Below are 18,522 nucleotides of genomic sequence, written 5' to 3'. Positions count from 1 at the left end.
GAATCGGAGACGATCTGACGAGTTTGCTGTTTCTGATTCGAGCACCCAATTTTCAAGTAAAAAATCCGAAGGAAATACGACTATTTTACTGCGTGCTGTAGCTTGTGTTGTAGCGCACCCAGGTTCTGAATTCCTGCTAGGTGGGTCAAGACAGACTCTCTTCCCTGTTCCATCGCCTCTCCAAAAGTATATTCTGACATTGTTGAGATTTACAGATGAGAAATTGCACACCTGTCAAATCGTTTCTGATTCGAGCACCCGGGTCTACGAGTACACTCCCTAGGCCCTGCCAATTTTTTTATTAATAATAATGGTAGTGACGTAATCTTAGCGGAGGTATGACGTGCTTGAACACAGGCGTCGACGTCGACGCGTCTCGATCTCGTTTGTCAGTTCGATTTTTCATGCTGGCATTTGCATACAGTATTTACGAAGTATTCAAGACGAGAGTTCAGCTGCTTGCAATGTAATGTATTTTATGGTCTAAATATCACTCCAAGAAGTTAAGAGTCAGGACTAAAGTGTCTTTCAATGTGCCTATGACGTAGTCCAGTGTTGGTAGTAGGTTGGCTTTTTTTCGTGTGTTTTGCCAATAAAACAGGAATTGTAAGTTATCCTTGTAGTAGAATTTCCAGCCAATGCCTGTGCTGTCAATGTAATGAGCTCAAAGTCAAGGCCCCAAGGACGTGGCCCTCCTGGAAAATCTCGGTCGCATGATGGGGATAGAGGTGCAGCAGAGGAACAGCGCGTAGAGCGCAGGAAAGACCCAGACTCTGGTCGAGATGGCGGACGCCGTGAGGAAACTGGCAGGCCAAAGCAGCAGAAACAAAAACATCCCAGGTACAAACAGATATTATAAGATGGAAACAAGTTCAAAGGTTTTTTTTATACGTGGATGCTGTTGCAACATGCTTTTCAGGCATACCAGAAAATAAAATAAAATAAAATAAAAGAAGGGAAAAAAGAAGGAAAAACCAACCAATATTTCAGCCTGGGGCCGTCATCAAGATTGTTAATTAAGAAACAAACAGTCAGATGGACCTAGCATATACAGTACAATCATGTAAAGACTGCAATGCACATCAGGTGGTCACCTATGGCGTGAAAACGATGCACTTGCAATGCTGCACTAAGATAATGCGTATGATGGAGAGGTGATGCCGATCGTGTCACAAACTACAACAGTGCACTATATGTACTGTGTGAAGTAGTGATAACTGCTGCCTTTTGACCTGTAGCAAAGTTGACTGGCTAGTTATTAGTGTTCGTATTGTAGAGACGTTGTTGTGAAATCTTCTCGGTCTAGTTTCTGACATGTTTTGCATCACCTCTTCATCACACACACACCAGTCTCACCTTGTCAGTGACAGTGATGAACTCATGATCTTAGTGCAACATTGTAAGTGCATCGTGTTCGTACCATAGGTGTAGTGTCGTCACTTGATGTACATGGTAGTCTTTTCACACACAACAGAGGCGAAAGGCTGTGTTAGCTGTAACTTAAAGTTTCACGCATCGGAGCGATCATCAGACAGCCTTTCGCCTCTGTTGAGTGTGTATACTGCTCTGTACATTCGTACATTGAGCACTCTACCTCAAGCTTCCTGGACCGGCCTTGTTTGTGGTAGTATTTTCATGTACTGTATACACCAGGTCCACCTTGCTGTCTCTTACCAATCAATCCTGATGATGGCCCCAGGCTGAAATATTGGTTGTTTCATTGTTGTTCAAGTGCAGTAAAGAGACTGCTTAGCAAAGTGAGTTGTGGTGATTGTCGGGTTGACGTTCTAGTACAGTCAGACCTCGCTTAACCGCACACATCCGTTTTCCACAAAAATATCCGGATAGGCGAGGGAACCGGATAATCGAACACACACACTGTATGTATGCATGGCATATGCTGTAAATCCGTAACCAGTGATTTTCTTCCGGATGGCGAGGTATCCGGATAAAAGAGGACCGGATAAGCGAGGTCTGACTGTATATGTACATTACGTCGAAACAGCTAGCTGTCAGAAGATAATACTTTGCATACACAGTATGCCCCTCCTCAATCCCCATGTGGAAGATGGCGAATGGGAACCTGAAGCAGTCACAGGAAACCCAGGTTGGCGGTTTCACCAGCATGGTTACACGGCACTGTAAGGTCACTTTTCAAACTCGGATGTTGAGCCAGTACATATTCATGTAAAGAGAAAGGACCAATGAGGTACGAGTTATGAAGTTATTATCTCGTTGCCTTGGTGGACTGTTAGTCCTAACTCATAACTTATTGGTCCTTTCTCTTTACGAATAGCTCCTATTGTGTCTACTTCGTAAAAAAAGAGTACTTTTTTCATGGAGTTTGTCTGCAATGTTTGTTGTGTGCTCTCGGTTCAGGGAAGACCAACCCTCTGGTAATGCAGAGCGAAGAAAAGCAGACAAGCAGCGGCGTGAGGCACAGGATGCTGCTCGAAAGGAGCAGAAGAAGAGAGAGGAGGAGGAGAAGGCGCGTCTAGAGGAGCAGCGCAAGAAAGAAGAGGAGGAAAAGAGACAGCATGAGGAACAGGTGGGTGTACTGGCCAGCGCTTAGTACTGTGAGGTCATGTGAAAATAGTGGTGGACATGCGACGAGGTTTTGCACTTACATAAATGTGGCTAAATGTTCACGTCACCACTGTCCTCTACTGCGATATAAGTAGCCAGGGATGGATGAACATGGAAGAACATAATTGGTGCAGAGCACGTGAAAAGGTTGCTTGGCGTCAAACATTGAAGTCATAAGATATCATGCCCTTGTGCTAGCTTGTCCCTCCAGCTTTCATATTAAAAAAAAACACAGGTGGAACTTCATTCTCACAGGTGGAAACCCGTGAACAAATGATGCTGTGGCGGTGGTTTTTGTGCGCAGTCTTTAGCCAGCTGCCACACATGTAGTATGCAAGTTCAAACTTCACATGCGTTTTTCTCCGTTTCAGTCAAGTGCAGCTAAGGGGTCGTCCGTAGTTTTCGAAAAATTAAAAAATCCGTCCTCAGACAACAAGGGGGTGGGGGCATGGGTGGTCAAGAGCGCTGGCGGAATTTAATTTGTTGATTTTTCGTACTTTTTTTGATTTTTTGATTTTTACTTCAGTGACTTTCATACACTTGTTGCATTGACTGTGTAGTGTACTGTAGACGTAGTGTAGGATCGATTGTTGCAAACACCAGTATGATATACATGACTCTTCATGTAGTTGTAGGACGGTGCATGGCCGTCGGTAGACCTACTACTCACTGTACTTAGCTACTAGTACTTGACACAGGTGCAATCAGTGAACATGGGGTCAGGAGTTCTTATTTTCGAGCTGTGCATCAGTAAAAATCAAAAAATTAATGGGGAAAAATGGGGGTGGGTGGATCAGAGACAATTTTGCACGAGGACGGATTTTTTAATTTTCGATAAATACGGACGGCCCCTAAGCACCTTTTTCACGTGTGCTGCACCAGTTATGTATGTTCTGCTTTGTTGATGTTAGCGTCGAACCGTATGACTATGAGTGTGTGATACGTTTATTTTACCTCCTGCAGCTACGCAAAGAGGAGGAGGAGCGTCGACAGAAAGAAGAGGAAGAGGTCAGTTGTTCCCTGTTGCTGCTGCTGCTGCTGCTGATGTTGCTGTTGCTGCTGCTGTTGCTGCTGCTGATGTTGCTGTTGCTGCTGCTGATGTTGCTGTTGCTGCTGCTGCTGTTGCCGTTTTTGTCGTTGTTGTTGTGTACATGTTCAGACGTAGTATCAAACGTCCGGTGATAGCTGTACATGAAATCTGTATGTGTGTGGAGGCATGCATTCTCACACAGTTGCAACTGGAAACATTTCCCTGTAGAATGTGCTTATATGACATCACCTTATCACTGTACCTGTGCTGGCAAGCTGCTGGAATATTGTACTGTATATTTGCCACTATGCTGTGCGAGTAGATGCATCCACCTAATCCCCAGTATTACTCTGTTGATATCCGTATCCATGTAGTTGCAAGAAGGCTCAGCGCTACTTTAGCCACTGTAGCTGCGTCAGCATGCCAGTTAGCGATGAGTTTCCATCATCCGAATGCATGCCGTATACTAGTATGTCTTTCCCGCTTCTGTCTGTTTGTGCTGCTGCTAATTCAGCAACATGCGCGCGACACGCTTGCGGAAATCGTCAGTCGCAACAAGCACAAGATGGCCACCAGGCAGACCAACCTTGCAGCCAAAGGTGAAGGTCATTTCTGCAAGGCTGGCTCGTTTTGGGTGCATGCTAATATATGCTTTCTTACCTTGTTTTACTTCATAATGATCCGATAGTAATGCAGTGGAGATTCTATACCTTCTCAGTTACGTATATGTTGTACCCTCACTGAGGGGCCATTTACGCGGGAAAAATAAGCCCGGGGGTATTTGACCCTGGGCTTACGGTAAGCCCTCCTTGATCTGTGATCCGGTTATTTCAGAGCGTGTGTTTACATGATGTGGCGGGCTTGTTCAGCTCGCCCGGGCGGAACTAACCCTACCCCAGACTCCCGGGCTTATCGTACCCCAGGACTTATTTTCTCACGTAAATGGTCAAGAAAATCATCCCTCTGCGAGTTGCCCATATTTTTTGTCGATTTTGGCCCTTGAACCTGAGCGGATTTCGTCGTAGACAGTGTGCCTCTTTTGTGTCTGTTTTTGGTAATTTTCTTCTGACTTTCGTTTTGCCTTTTTGCAAACTAAGTGACAACCGGAAAGGCAGAAGAAAGTTCAAGTAACGTGAGCAGGCGCTTCTTGATCCAAAAATTATCATTCATGAATATTTACCATTGTGCTCACGTGTGAATTGAAAAATAAAATGCGCAGTCGCCCACCTGAAGCCTGCCCCGCACCTCTGTCATGCAAACGGTTGAAAAATATGCCCAAGACGAATAAGCTCGGGCTCTTTTTCTCGTAGCAGGGGAAGGACCAACACGTTACGAGTTATGACTAACAGTCCACCAAGGTAACGCTCATGTAGAAAATTTAAAAGTTTGTTTTGTTGTAAGCAGACTCTGAAATTCGTTTCCATAGCGTACTCCTGGTAAACCCTAGAGCGAAGAGCGAAATAACATGGTGCCAGTTATGCCACTCCTTGCATCATGAATATCATTCTGCGTTTCTTTGCTTTGCTGAATTCCCTTGTCTTTTTTTCCTGGTCTAGAGCATCGGCCTGACGAGACGGCACTGCGAACCTTCGACTCATCCGTGAAGAAAAACACAACGTTTGTGAAGAAGCTGGTATGTTTGATTGAGTTGGGAAATGAAACTCTAGCTAAACAGAACTCTACAGTCTACTTTTGTGTTTCCAGCCTCGGTCGATGTGTGCATTGAGTCGGACTGATTCGCCTCGAAGCCTCGATAACGGAATGTCCCGAACAGTTTGCACTATGGGAATTAGTCCGTTCGGCAGCCAATTTCCCAGTCACCATGCCTTATCAGCCAACATACTGTAAGGTCTGCAGTGCAGTCCAGTGCCCATGTCACCTTGCCCCTTCGCCTAATAGTGTTTTAAAAGTTGTTCCTGCTGTTGCAGTGACGCCTGTCAACGCCGGCTGGCTGCTCAAAGCACCCCGAAATATACGACCCCCTTATGCGGGGTCGTTTGGACTGGACGTGACACCCTTGGTCCTGGTTTTAGTGGCTGTCCGGGACAGGTGGTCTCCTCGGCAGGTTTTATTGTACACTGCCGGAGTGTTTCTTCAACACGGGTGTGCGTGCTTCTGTTCTAAAGATGTATTGCTCTGCACCTGCTTTCCTCTGGTGCTGTCCAGCGGTCCGTAACGGAGCAGCAGCGTGATGCACTGTCTGCCGAATTCAACCAGCTCAACCTCAGCAAGTACATCCAGGAAGCGGTAAGACTGGTTTTTTCATTTTTTTGTATTGTTCAAGTAACATGTGGTGTTTGGTGCGGCCAAGCTTGGCCTTTTTTGTTCTGGGTGAAATGTGCTGCGTTTGTTGCGTGAAAAAAGTAATGGTGGGCAATAAGTACGGCTCTTGTGCACTTGTATGGAGACCAGAAACACCAGTGAGGGCAAGGTGAGCAGCACTGTTGCTGTGTGCCCTGATGTGAGGGGGCATGAAAGGAAGACGTTGCTAACGAGTGTCCATGGCTGAGAGAGTGCACTAAAGAGAGCGATGTTTAGCATTCACCTTCCCGTCGTGATCTCCGTCCGTTTAATTTTGTCCCACTTTTCTTTTGTTCTCCAGGTAACGTCTTTTGCGGAGGCCAAATTGAAGGTAAATATTGGTAATGGCCCTACATGGCTGCTTGGTGATTTGTTATCGGTGGCTTTCTCATTTGTGGAGTGTGTGTGTGTGTGTGTGTGCGCGTGTGCGGGCGCGTGCGTGTGTGCGCATGCAGGAGAAAGCGAGAGAGAGAGAGAGAGAGAGAGAGAGAGAGAGAGAGAGAGAGAGAGAGAGAGAGAGAGAGAGAGAGAGAGAGAGAGAGAGAGAGAGAGAGAGAGAGAGAGAGAGAGAGAGAGAGAGAGAGAGAGAGAGAGAGAGAGAGAGAGAGAGAGCTTAGTGTGACTGGATGTGCTGGTGTGTTTCACTTTGACTTGTATCCATGTGTGTTTGTGTGTGTGTCTCTCTGCGTGCATGTGTATGTGCGTCTAGATGGCTGATGTGGGTGCAGCGGTGCATCTGTGCGGTCTCTTTCATCAGCGTTATGCAGACTTCTCCAAGCTGCTTTTGCCCGCAGTAGAGAAGATCTTTGCAGGCGGCATGTCCAAGGATAAGGTACGATAGACGTGAATGTGCCAAGCCAGGGCAGGATAATCTGAGTTCATAGTTTACACTGAATATTTGTAGTCTACTTTTGATGAGTTTGTTACGTTATTAAAGTGCTGCAAGCCCACATGCTTTCCATGTATACATTCTGGGGTTGTTCCGGGTGTTTGCGGTCGTCGCAAGTTCCATTGGGAAAAGAGACGATATTTTTTTCTTTACTTTTACTTTGGGGTAAACTTTCCTTTATCCATTATTCGTTGTAACGCAGAAATCAGAAATTCTCTTGTTCTAGAGACCACTTGGCTTTAACGACAGCTTTTGCTTGCACCGTGTGTGTGTGCGTTTGTGTGCATGTGCACGTGTGTGTGTTTGTGTGTGCTGTGTGTGTGTGTGTCTGTATGGCTGTATGTGTGTGCGTGTCTGTATGTGTGTCTGCTTTTGTTTGAATTTGGTTCCATCCATTCAGCCCCCTAACGTTTCCCTGTTTCGAGTGACGCTGCGTTTTTTTGGAGAGGTAGGCGATGTGACGATCATGTGTTTAAAATATATGCACTTGTACTCTGTTATCAACTTATCATTGTTCTGTATGCAGATTACTCTGTTGTTTGTCTTTGAAGTACTATTCCGTTTCTTTCCCTATTTTGTGTTGGTTCAGGCCTCGATATTCTCATCTCATGCATGTCTTGTTGTGTTGCATGTGCGCATGTGCGCATGTGTGTATGTGTGTGTGTGTGCGTGTGTGTGTGTACGCGTGTGTGCATGTGTGTGCGTGTTTGTGTGTGTGTGTGTGTGTGTGTGTGTGTGTGTGTGTGTGTGCACACGTGCGTGCGTGTACATGTGCGTTCTCAGCTTGTCGTGTCCGGTGTGTTTGAGAACGGTGGCATAAGCAACCTCCTACACGTCTTCACCATCGTTGTACATGCCGACAAGGTATGTGATCACTATGCTGGTAGCTTATGTACTTCAAAAGTAAAGTACAGTTGCGCTCACTGACATCCGACTCAAAGTGCAAACTGGCACCCTGGCCCAGTTTCGATTACTGTATAAGCAGAAAAATTCGTCTGGAATTTAATTTCGTCTTTTTCGTCCAAGGAGCTTTTGGACTAAATTTAATGTAGGACTTATGTCGATTTGCCCAGCTTTTCTACACACTCTTATGATCCATGGACGAAATTTTCAACCGGACGAACTCCTTTTCTTTGGAGTTGTGGACGAAATTATTGACCGACGAAATTTTCTGCCTCTACAGTACAATCATCATTGTTCTTGTACATGACTTGTGTGCGTCTAGCTGCCTTCGTACCACTTCCAGGGCGTCAAGGGCCGTGTAAGTCGAGGGCACCAGATATGCACTTTGGGTCGGATTTCACCGTGCGCAACTGTAGTTGTTTTTCTGAATAGCGCAGTGCTGCCAGGTTGTGCTTTTCTGACTTTCGCCGATAGATCTTTCTGCGCCTGCGTGGAGTTTCTGTGAGATGATGCATCCCCTGTGCCACATGTCGGTAGTCATGGAGGAGAAATGCACTCGAACAGGGACTTTTCTACGTACCTACTCGATCTAGCGAGGGTGAATTGTGGAAATCGAAGGAGGCTGTGAGCCAGGAAGCTGGTGTTTAGAGAATGAGAATATCTTGGTTTGATAGCTAAGAATAAAAATGATACCCGCACTCATGTCACAAAACAGCGTAGGAATAGTTTGGTTCCAGGGCTTTTTTTCTGGAAACCAAACTATTGCTACTTTGGTTTGTGGCATGAGCACGGGTATCATTTTATTCATAGGTATCTTACAATGTGAAGAAGAGGTTAGTGCGACTTCGGCGATACTTATAGCTATCTAAGTATCTTACGGTTATTATCTCTGCGTCGCCTGTTCCAACATTGTGGTTTTGCTTTGTGTGCTTTGTGTGTTCAGGACTCTCATGCATACCTGTTGGCTGTTCTCAGCTTTTGTCGTCACTGCGGTGAAGATCTCGCTGGTCTCGTTTCGCGCAAGCAGCGCTCGCTGCTGTCCAAGTTCAATCTGGAGCAGGAGAAGACAGAGGTTGGTAACCGAGTTTATGCCGTTACATGTACATGTACATGTACATGTACATCATCATCATCATCATCATCATCATCGGTCAAGATGCTTTGGCAAAGTCGTGGCACAGCGATGCACTAGCCGACACACTCTGTATGCATAGCGTCCGTAAGCGGTGTATGCATAGCGTCCATAAGCGGTGTATGCATAGCATCCATAAGCGGTTCCTCTGACTCACCGCCATGGCACCATTCACATGACCTCTATACTATAGCACCTTGTACTGAAGTACTTTATACTGAATTTCGCTGTTTTTGTTTGTGTTGTTTTAGTCGTTCCTGCCCGCTGACAAGCAGATGCTCTTCAAGAAGCAGATGTTTGACTACTACCAAACTCTATGCGATCACGTGATGGCTGACCTCAAGGCTGTACAGAAGGTGGAGCGCAGGAATCGCCACATCATGCTGGTACGGAGACACGTCAGCGGCGTGGTGTTTGTACTCGGACGGATTTTCCCTGCAACCAAATGCTCAGTCTTACCTGTTTGTTGTTCACCGAGTCTGTTTTTGTATGACTCAGTAGCAGGTATTTGTGACTCAGTAAGATATGCTGGTTGTGTTGATGTGTAGAACTGTAGCTGGATGTAAAGCAGGCCAATGGCGAGGAATTTGTTTTCGTTTTTGCTTGTTGTTCCGCAGACTAAGGGTGAAGTTTCTAATGAGCGGCAAGAAGAGGCGGAAACACTTCGGAAGGCATACGAAAAGCTGCTGTCCAACACTACTGCTCTGGCTGTGAGTGTGCCCCCAATCTCCATTGATTGCTTCAGCTCATCATAACCATTTTGGAGCTAATTTACGGGTTTCGGCTTGCTTCTGAAAATATATTCCGTAATGCAGTGCACTATAATTAATTCAGAGCACTTTTGACTTGTCAATCTGGATTCAAATCAAAGTCACTGAAGCAGTCAGAACAGCCAGTTTCCAATGAAACTGGACATCGAATAGTTTTTCCCCAGAAATAGTGCAGTAAATCACCGCACCGCAGTTTTCATTGGGTTTTCAACTCGCTCCTGGCTGCTGCAGTTTGGGGGGGGGGGGGGGGGGTCAACACATGTTTGGAGCACTCCTGAAGCAAAGCAGACACACCAAACAACCCTGCTTCGAACGATCCTGTTCTTGCGGACCAATGAAACACGTTTTTGGATGAATTCATGCAAGTAAATTGCTGCTAAAAATGGCTTCACAGTACTCTATGTGCAGTTGTTACGTCAGATTTGAAAGCAGTCCGAGGTGATGGATTTGTTTTCCTGTGATCGGGGCTTTGCTGGGTTGTTGTTAGTTTTTCTTTTTAGTCTGCAAGTACTGGTAGCTAAGTGCTGTGGCCTGTGCTGTTGCGCCTATAAGCATGACTGACCGAGTGAGAGTGTGAGTGCCTGTAGGCAGTGCTTAACCTTGTTTGTTCTTACATCATGTATGTACGTGCGCGTGTGTGCGTGTTTTTTTGCGGAACAGGACGTGTTGGACAAGGAACTTCCCGACTTGCCTGAAGATGGTGAGCCTCCCATGCCAGGCGAATCTTTGTGAATTGGTTTTCTGGTGCAATGTAGACTCAATACACACTGTATGTCTTCAGGAATAGGCTGGTGTGGCCCGGGGGGGGGGGGGGGATAGGGAGCAGCATTTTTGATCTCAGTTTATTTCAGCATTCTTGAGGCAGTCATAGGCTATAGGCCCACAACTGTTGGTAGCTATCGTCGTGTCTCCGTGGCGCAATCGGTTAGCGCGTTCGGCTGTTAACCGAAAGGTTGGTGGTTCAAGCCCACCCGGGGACGCATACACTTTTTTTCTTTTGATTTGCTTTTTTCATTGCGTTCCCGGCATGCCGTATTTTCTGGAATTGCGGCTGGTCTTTTATTTCTGCCTGTCATAAATAAGCGCCACATCATTTCAGGGCTTTTGTGTGGATTTTTCCAAATCGGGTAAAAAAATCCAGGGCTGGCCAACTACTAAGCACCTCGCCCAGCATTGCCGAAAAATACGGTTTCTCTGACAAGCATGACGTCCTGTCATGACAGGTACCTTTCGCACTTCTACTTTATACAGAATGCTACATAAGTCATTGGTGTTTCACTGCTTGACTCGGTTGTGGGCTGGATTTGATCTGTGTGCTCTTTAGATGTGCCCGAAGCTAGTGAAATGGGCGGTGTGGACTTTGTGAAAGCTGGCGAGGTCAGGTTTCTATCCTGTTAACAAATATGTTGGCGTTCTCATGCTCGGCACTGTGTGTGTGTGTGTATGTTGGTGTGTGTATGTTGGTGTGTGTATGTTTGTGTGTGTATGTTTGTGTGTGTATGTTTGTGTGTGTGTACATGGTATGTTTGTGTGTGTGTACATGGTGTGTGTGTGTGTGTGTGTGTGTGTGTGTGTGTGTGTGCGTGTGTGTGTGGGTGCGTGTGCGTGTGAGAGAGAGAAGAGAGAGAGAGAGAGAGAGAGAGAGAGAGAGCAATTGCAGTTTCGTTATAATGTCTATTTGGTACGTTGATCTCATGTATTATTTTATGCAGGTTAGTTCTCGTCATATGAGTGTGCTGCAGTGTAGTACAGGGCTGGCCGATGAAATCTAAAGTCACGAATAAAGAGGTGTCAGTCATCCTGAAGATTTCCGTTTGCCATGTTGCCTGAAAATGTGCGATACTGTACGTTCGAGCAGTTCTGTATTTCACTTGTTTGTTGTCAGTTGTTGCGGTTAGCCTTTTGCTGCAGTTGGAACCGTGTGTAACTTGTGTCACTATGGCCATATTGCGGTGTGCTGGCGTGTTACTGTTCGCAGGGTGGCAGTGGCGAGGGTTCACTCTCCCTGTGGGAAGACGAGGATGCGCGGACATTCTACGAGAGCCTCATTGATCTGAAGTCAGTTGTTCCTGGGGTAAGTCCCTCGCACCCGTATCACCTTTGAGCAGAGTCTGCTGAGACTGAGCTGGACTGGGAAAACTGCTGATCATTTCCGTATTGCCTCTGCATGTGAAAGGAGTATCTGGTTGGAATATATTATTTTTCCAAAGTACAGATCACGTACAACATGCATCAACTGATCATTATCTTGGTGTTACCAAGGACATTATTCCACTGCTGTTCCTCGCCCATGTCAGTTGAATAACAAGTTCCTCCAGGGCACCTTAACCCTGTGCTGCATACGTTTTTTGTTGAGTGCAGAGGCCGGCTGCGCCCCTGTACTGTACATCCGTGTTCAGCACGCCTGCTAATCTGGTTCGGAGTCCACCAGATCAGCCTTGTGCTGGTGATTGTCGTAGTAGCCCGCCATAGTCCACTGTGACGACGGCGCACCAGGAGATAGTGGGAGTGTGGCCGAGTGTAGGCTTTCGGGCACTCTTCATAGTATCATGGATTATAGTTTCCGTGGAATGCTCTTCGCTGCACCAGTTGTACAGTTGTTCATTAAGGTGTTGTGTTCAGGTCTCTCATGTCGATCAGGTTTCTCATTTGCCTGCTGTGGAATCTGTCAAGGTTCTGTGACGCTGCCCCATGTTGGCCCTGATTCATTCATTCATGTTTTTGTTGTTTTTGAAGGATTCTCCAAAAGAAAAAGGAAGTTGTCCGGGGGAGTTTCCTGAAGTGTCGAGTGGTTACACTGTTTCCTTAGCTTTTTTTCTGATTGTTGAAAGTCGCTTGCCACTAAAGTCGTCATTTCCTGTATGCGTGCTCAGATTCTTTTCAAGGAGAAAGAGAAAGAAAAGGAAGGTTCAAAGTCTTCTGCCGGCGATGGCAGTGAGTTATCATCAGCAGCAACAGGCACTGGCTCAGGAGATGCAGATGATGTGATGCTGGAAGGTAGGAGAGTGACCAGTTCTGGAAGGGGAGGTTATGATGAGACGCCATGCATGCATGGTTCAGTTGTTGTCCTTGTGTAGTGTGCATTCTGCCACTGGACTCTGTGAGTTGTTCTGACAGATGTCATGTTGAATTGCATTGCCTGTGTTTCCTGTGCCGTGCTTTCATGAACAGAAGCTGAAAGTGATGCAGCCATCGAAGCCATGATTGAGGACCTCAGCCTTCAGGAGCAGGAACCTGTAGTCATAGAAGGTGAGAACCGATATCGGCAGCTAGTTCTCTTTGGGTTTATCCCACTACCATTCCCACTACCATTTACCTGGATTCAAGGAATATTCATGCGTTGAGGGAGTTGATTCAAGAAATGTTGCAATGCATTCGCTTCACTTTGAAATAGCGCCTTGGCCCTGGAGATGCATCACTTTGATAAGGTATACTATAATAGTGCTGCGTAACTATGCTAAGATGACATTGGTAGGTGTATCGCAGCCCCAATAGCTCACTCAACGGTAGGGTAGCCACAAGCAGATTGAGCCTACTACTTACTGGCTTCAGATGGTTTGGTGGGCTGCGCAGCCTTGCAGCCATGCAAACTGCAGACAGTCGTACTTTATGCTGTTCAACGCTCATGTTGATCGATGGTGTGCACTGGTTTGTGTTGTGATAGCTGTGATGTGCACTGGTTTGTGTTGTGATAGCTGGATAGCATCATGCTGATCTTACCAGTATTCCCTGCTGCATTTGAAGTTGCTTGGAATGTTTCTGTCATTCATGTACCCCTTCAAAGCATTGTGTCTTGTTGTCCTGTTTTGACTGCTTTCAGAACCAGAGGGGAACAGTGCGTCCAACCAGGCATCTGGTGCGTCGTCTGCTGGCAAGCTGCTGGATGATCTAATAACGCGCCTTCCCCAGTGTGTCAACCGTGACATGATTGATGATGTAAGAAGCTACATGGCGTGCATAATGCAAACTAGGTGTTACTTCTCAAATACCATACTGGGGTGCTGCTGGTGCCAGTGCAGGTGCTGCTGGTGCCAGTGCAGGTGCTGCTGGTGCCAGTGCAGGTGCAGCTGGTTCTGGTGCTGGTGCAGGTGCCAGTGCTGGTAGAGTCCGGTCATATAGATCGGTAATAAGGGCGTTGTGGTGTGCGGGTGCTAGTCAGTTATATGATTTTTGATGATCGAACGCCCTAATGCAACCTATCTCTCCAGAAACCCTTTCTGCAGTGCTGCTCAATGAAATCCGATCAAGCGAGTGACTCAGTGTGTGCCACGCCAGGCACTGCGTAGCCCTAGACCTGCGGACACCGGAATGGTGAACTGGTGCATGACGCAAACTTGATTCACGCGATCGGATTTCATTGAGCAGCACTGTAGTTTATCATAGTCACATGTGTGGGATGATTCCTCAGCTCTCTGGTTGGCGTTACATTACCATACAAGTCAAAGAAAACTGTTTGTGGGGTTAATCCTGCTGCTCGAACTATATGCAGTGCACCCCTGTCCGCCACATGCTTGGTGCCTCCGCACTAATGTTCTTTTCTTTGTACATAAGTACTGTTGTGAGTTATTTGAACTTATTTTTGCTGGACGGCGTGTTTTGTCTTCTGTAGGCTGCCACTGACTTTTGCCTTCACATGAATACGAAGTCAAACCGCAACCGGCTAATCAAGGCGCTCTTCACTGTCAGGCGCAGCAGGTGCGTATCTTTCCTTCTTGACCCCGGATTTCTTCGTATAAAAGCACCCACCTTTATTGCGAGTACTCGTATGGCCAACCGCATAGAGGTTTGCATTTGTGACAAGATGTCACAGGTTTTTTATACGAATCCTCCGTAGCACATGCTGTCTTTGTTTGTCCTCTTCGCCGCTCTAAATTGAAAGTATCGCAAATCTTTAGAAGCTCACTGTCTTTCTGTCTGCTTCGCCTTGTTCTCTAGGTTGGACATGTTGCCGTTTTGCGGCCGCTTTGTAGCCACGCTCGACCCCTGCCTACCGGACATTGCGATAGAGCTGTGCCAGTGGATCAAGAAGGACTTTCGCTTCCTGGTAAGTGTCTTCTGGGTGCGTGGCAGCACACTTGTTATCTGTAGTGTACCACAGCATCAGCTTTTGCCTGTTTTCAGTTACCCAGTACCGTATTTTCAGGAGTATAAGCCACACTTTGAACAATCAAAATTCACCTGAAAAAGGAGGTGCTGCTTATACTCTGATGATCAAAGTAACGGTGATAAATAGGGTAGATGTCTGTATTTCGTGACAAAAGGGGGGGGGGGGGACGGGTGCGGCTTATACTCCGGAAAATGCGGTAGGATTCTAGAGTAGACCACTACATGATGTTTTCGAATGTTAGCCAACCATCCATCCAACCAGCCTTCTTACTTCAGCGATGTAGTTTCCTTATCTCTTGCTGGAATGGAAGGTGTAGTACTGTTGCGTCTCTGTGTGTTTTGTGTGTGAAACATCACCTTGTCTGCTGCATTGCTGTTGTTTTGGTGTTGTTTGCAGATATTCAAGAAGGGGCAGACGAACATTGAGTCCAAGATCAAGTGTGTACGATATATGGGTAGGTGCTAGGTAGCCGCTTCTTGTGTTCAGCTCGCTGAGCAAGCTACTCTAAATGATCGTGTCTCCAACCGTGCCTACTCGAACTCCGGACACCTCGCTGTTTTGACCTTGTTGGGTCTTCTCAGCGGAGCTCATACGGACCGGCCGAACCGATCGCATTGAAGTCTTGGATCGTAGTGATGTCTAACGAATACCAAAGCAGTTGTGGATCAGCTCAAAATCAGAGTGCTCTAACTATGAACAATACAGAGAGGTGTTATTTACACTGTTTGCCTCCGACCTACGTTATCACACTTTGTCTGGCTCTACAGTCCATTCATTGGAAACTGGCACCCTAACTTGTTGGTGTCTCTCTCACATAGTTGTAGATATCGTGAAAACAACAGTACATCCTGCATTGTGTGACCCGTGCAATTACTCCTTGCCACATTTGAGGCCAGAAAAGTCCAAGAACAGGGAAATAGAAATTCAGCCAGGTTTTACCAAATTAGGACAGGTATGCCATGGCAAAATGTACGGAGAAGCAGATCCAAAACCCAAATTTGTGAGATTTAAAGTGGGTTTTTGATCCTCAATTCGGCCCAAATCCGACTTTAAAAAGCCAGCGGGCCAGTTTCCGATGAATGGACTGTAGCAATACATGTAGCACAGTCATGTACCATGTAACTACTAACTTACTTCCATTGCTGTGCAGTGCACATGCTTTCCTGTTGGTATCAGGTACAGTCAACCTCATGAATAACGAACTTGGGTATGACAACAACCCGCGAATGACGACACAATCTTCAGATCTGTTGACCATTTGACTACATATGTTCAACCCACGGACAACGACACTCTTCTCGTGCACGGTCAAGTGTCGTTATTCGCAAGGTTGACTGCATATCGTACTACTCGCAGGCCATGCATATACTTGACCAGTTGTTTGCTAGAGCATGTAGAGTTCCTGGGCCATAGAGTGCAGATTGTTTAACCACTGAGGTATTACTGGATGTTATGCAGCAGAACATTGCCTGTTGGGCACCTGTCAAGGGCGGATAACACCACATTCAGTGCACGTGCAATTTTAACCGTGATGCTTCTATCCTAGTTCTGTGCTATACTGTGCATACCTCACTAGCCATTACAGATGTGTCTGATCCCGGTGTGTACGTGTACGTGCTGGGGAGGTTCTGCTGTGCTGAACTAATTACTTATACCCGGATACACCTAATGCAGACTAAGCTGGATTTTTCTACACTGCAGTGATACCCCGCATATACATAATTATATGTGTGCTATTCTGGCTGTGTGTATGTGTGTGTACCAGGTGAGCTCACCAAGTTCAAGCTGATGCCAAAGGCAGACACGCTGCACAGCCTGAAGGTAAAGGGCGAGTGCATTGTCTGCAGCGTTGTGCAATGCTATCAGTATTACTTAACAGTGTAAACTAGGCCGGCACCCCGTCCTCGTGTTGCCTGATGATTGCAAGGGCATGAAACTTGAAGTAGCAGCAAACAACAACTTGATTGTCCTTGTTGTTCTGTTCTGTATTACGCTCTACCGCCGCGGTGTTGAGCACTGTCAGCACACTGGGTACATCCTCCCGTAACAATGTAAACTATAAATCAGAGTGCAACTAGAGTGGCTTGCAATCATTTTCAAAGCGGAATTCGTTCCTTGCTACTTTGTCACTGTAGCAGTATGGCAGACGCCGTATGCTGGGCAGGTGCTAAGCTAATCAAGTCGCCAAGGCAAGGGAAATATACTTCTTGTCATGCCTCGGCATCTCCTTTTGTAATTTCTTCCATAGCTCAGCCACGGTATTGACTTATTTATACTTTAATAGCTCTAAAAGGGAAAATAGTGGATGCGGTGCACTGCACTGCAGACAAAGTAGTGAGAAAATCAAGTACCCGTGTAGGACCTTAATTTCACTCTAAAAACCTTGTGGAATGTTCAGATGCTATGCCTCCCCCCCCCCCCCCCTCTCTCTCTCTCTCTCTCTATCTCAAATGTGCGCCCCACCGGAATATCTCCAGCACCAGCCACAGCTTGTTTCCTGTAATGAATGGTCTCGCATGACAAACTCACTTTGTATTTTCATCGCAGTGTGCTGCCATTACTTGGGACCGTCACGAAACCTGGCCCTGAGCAGGCCTTCTGTTACTGCTGACCTTCGTCAATATCATAGATCATGCGGCCACTTCCTCATGTCACCTTCGATAGCTCAGTTGGTAGAGCGGAAGACTGTAGTGTGCACATGATTGTGCAGTCATCTTTAGGTCGCTGGTTCGAATCCGGCTCGAAGGATTTTTTTTACATTTTTTCCCTTGCTATGTTTGTTGTGTTTTGCGCCCATTGTCGTATTGTAATGTCACTCTGCATCTGCGGTTGGGATAACATCAAGAGTATATACTCTTGATAACATGTATTTGATACTTCTGACGTACATGCAGTGAGCGTGCCTGTGTTCGTGTACAATTTCTTCGACTATCTCTTTGTATGCAGAGCCCTTACAACGCGTATAAGGGCTTGTTCCCCGTTCTGTGTTATTATGTTGTCAGATGATGGCTCGGCGCTAAGCGCTTGAGTTGCAACTGACGGTCCCAGCTTCTGTGTGTGTATGTCTCTTTGTATGTAGATTCTGCTTCATGACTTCACGCATCACAACATTGAGATGGCATGCCAGTTGCTGGAAACGTGCGGACGCTTTCTCTACCGCTCTCCGGACTCGCATCTGCGTACCAAGATCTTTCTGGTGAGTGCGCGGGCTGCGTTTCATGATGGCGGTGCTGTAGAAGTACCCGGATTTGTTTGTTCTCCGTTTCACAGCCAGTTGTACAGCGACCGGCCTTGTCACCTTGCCCTCCATGGAAACCTTTCTACTGTCGTGGACATGGAAATCCAGTCGATTGACCGGGGCCGGCGCCCTCAGCGCGCACAGAACGCTGCGTGCAGTGCACGTGTTGATCCGATGCGACCAGCGCGCTGCAGCGCATAAATTCATGTGTGTACCGCTTATCCGGGATCCACTGCTGCATGGCCAGCACCCTGGGGCCGCTAGACATGCGACCGGATTTCCATGTCCACAACAGTAGTGTTTCCTTTGCCTCTCCAGTGCTTTGACTGCACATTAGCTCATAGTGCCATGTTCTCTTTCTTCTTCTTTTTTTGTTGTTCTTTGTTGTCGTCGTCGTCCGTGTGTGTGTGTGTGTGTGTGTGTGTGTGCGCGTGCACGCGTTGTGGCCCAATAGGATACAATGATGAGAAAGAAGGCCGCGCTGCATCTTGACGGACGGCAGATAACCATGATCGACAATGCTTTCCATTACTGCAATCCTCCTGATGTTCCTAAGGTAGGTGCAG

The 18,522-nt window shown here is 46.7% G+C and overlaps 1 protein-coding gene and 2 non-coding genes across 3 annotated transcripts in view; all 3 read left to right on the top strand.

Moving 5' to 3' along the window:
* Positions 1 to 413: 413 nt before the first annotated feature.
* Positions 414 to 18,522, top strand: part of LOC135817652 (regulator of nonsense transcripts 2-like) — a 36,216-nt gene continuing 18,107 nt past the window's right edge. The window contains exons 1-25 of the mRNA XM_065330881.1: positions 414 to 840; positions 2,380 to 2,548; positions 3,550 to 3,594; positions 4,131 to 4,215; positions 5,173 to 5,249; positions 5,783 to 5,863; positions 6,219 to 6,248; positions 6,627 to 6,749; positions 7,207 to 7,254; positions 7,590 to 7,670; positions 8,653 to 8,781; positions 9,093 to 9,227; positions 9,459 to 9,551; positions 10,272 to 10,311; positions 10,936 to 10,988; positions 11,590 to 11,685; positions 12,485 to 12,608; positions 12,783 to 12,860; positions 13,432 to 13,547; positions 14,221 to 14,306; positions 14,547 to 14,655; positions 15,115 to 15,172; positions 16,484 to 16,539; positions 17,798 to 17,914; positions 18,411 to 18,512. Coding sequence (XP_065186953.1) covers positions 659 to 840; positions 2,380 to 2,548; positions 3,550 to 3,594; positions 4,131 to 4,215; positions 5,173 to 5,249; positions 5,783 to 5,863; positions 6,219 to 6,248; positions 6,627 to 6,749; positions 7,207 to 7,254; positions 7,590 to 7,670; positions 8,653 to 8,781; positions 9,093 to 9,227; positions 9,459 to 9,551; positions 10,272 to 10,311; positions 10,936 to 10,988; positions 11,590 to 11,685; positions 12,485 to 12,608; positions 12,783 to 12,860; positions 13,432 to 13,547; positions 14,221 to 14,306; positions 14,547 to 14,655; positions 15,115 to 15,172; positions 16,484 to 16,539; positions 17,798 to 17,914; positions 18,411 to 18,512 — 2,313 coding nt within the window. The 5' untranslated portion in view covers positions 414 to 658. The remainder of the gene's footprint in view (positions 841 to 2,379; positions 2,549 to 3,549; positions 3,595 to 4,130; positions 4,216 to 5,172; positions 5,250 to 5,782; positions 5,864 to 6,218; positions 6,249 to 6,626; positions 6,750 to 7,206; positions 7,255 to 7,589; positions 7,671 to 8,652; positions 8,782 to 9,092; positions 9,228 to 9,458; positions 9,552 to 10,271; positions 10,312 to 10,935; positions 10,989 to 11,589; positions 11,686 to 12,484; positions 12,609 to 12,782; positions 12,861 to 13,431; positions 13,548 to 14,220; positions 14,307 to 14,546; positions 14,656 to 15,114; positions 15,173 to 16,483; positions 16,540 to 17,797; positions 17,915 to 18,410; positions 18,513 to 18,522) is intronic.
* On the top strand, positions 10,518 to 10,591 carry Trnan-guu (transfer RNA asparagine (anticodon GUU)). Its single transcript has one exon. It is a non-coding gene; the product is annotated as a tRNA-Asn (tRNA).
* On the top strand, positions 17,373 to 17,466 carry Trnay-gua (transfer RNA tyrosine (anticodon GUA)). The gene is made up of 2 exons: positions 17,373 to 17,409; positions 17,431 to 17,466. It is a non-coding gene; the product is annotated as a tRNA-Tyr (tRNA).

The sequence above is a fragment of the Sycon ciliatum genome, chromosome 1 (genome assembly GCF_964019385.1).
Source record: "Sycon ciliatum chromosome 1, ocSycCili1.1, whole genome shotgun sequence".
Taxonomy (NCBI): domain Eukaryota; kingdom Metazoa; phylum Porifera; class Calcarea; order Leucosolenida; family Sycettidae; genus Sycon; species Sycon ciliatum.
This window is presented reverse-complemented; position numbering and strand designations above follow the sequence as displayed.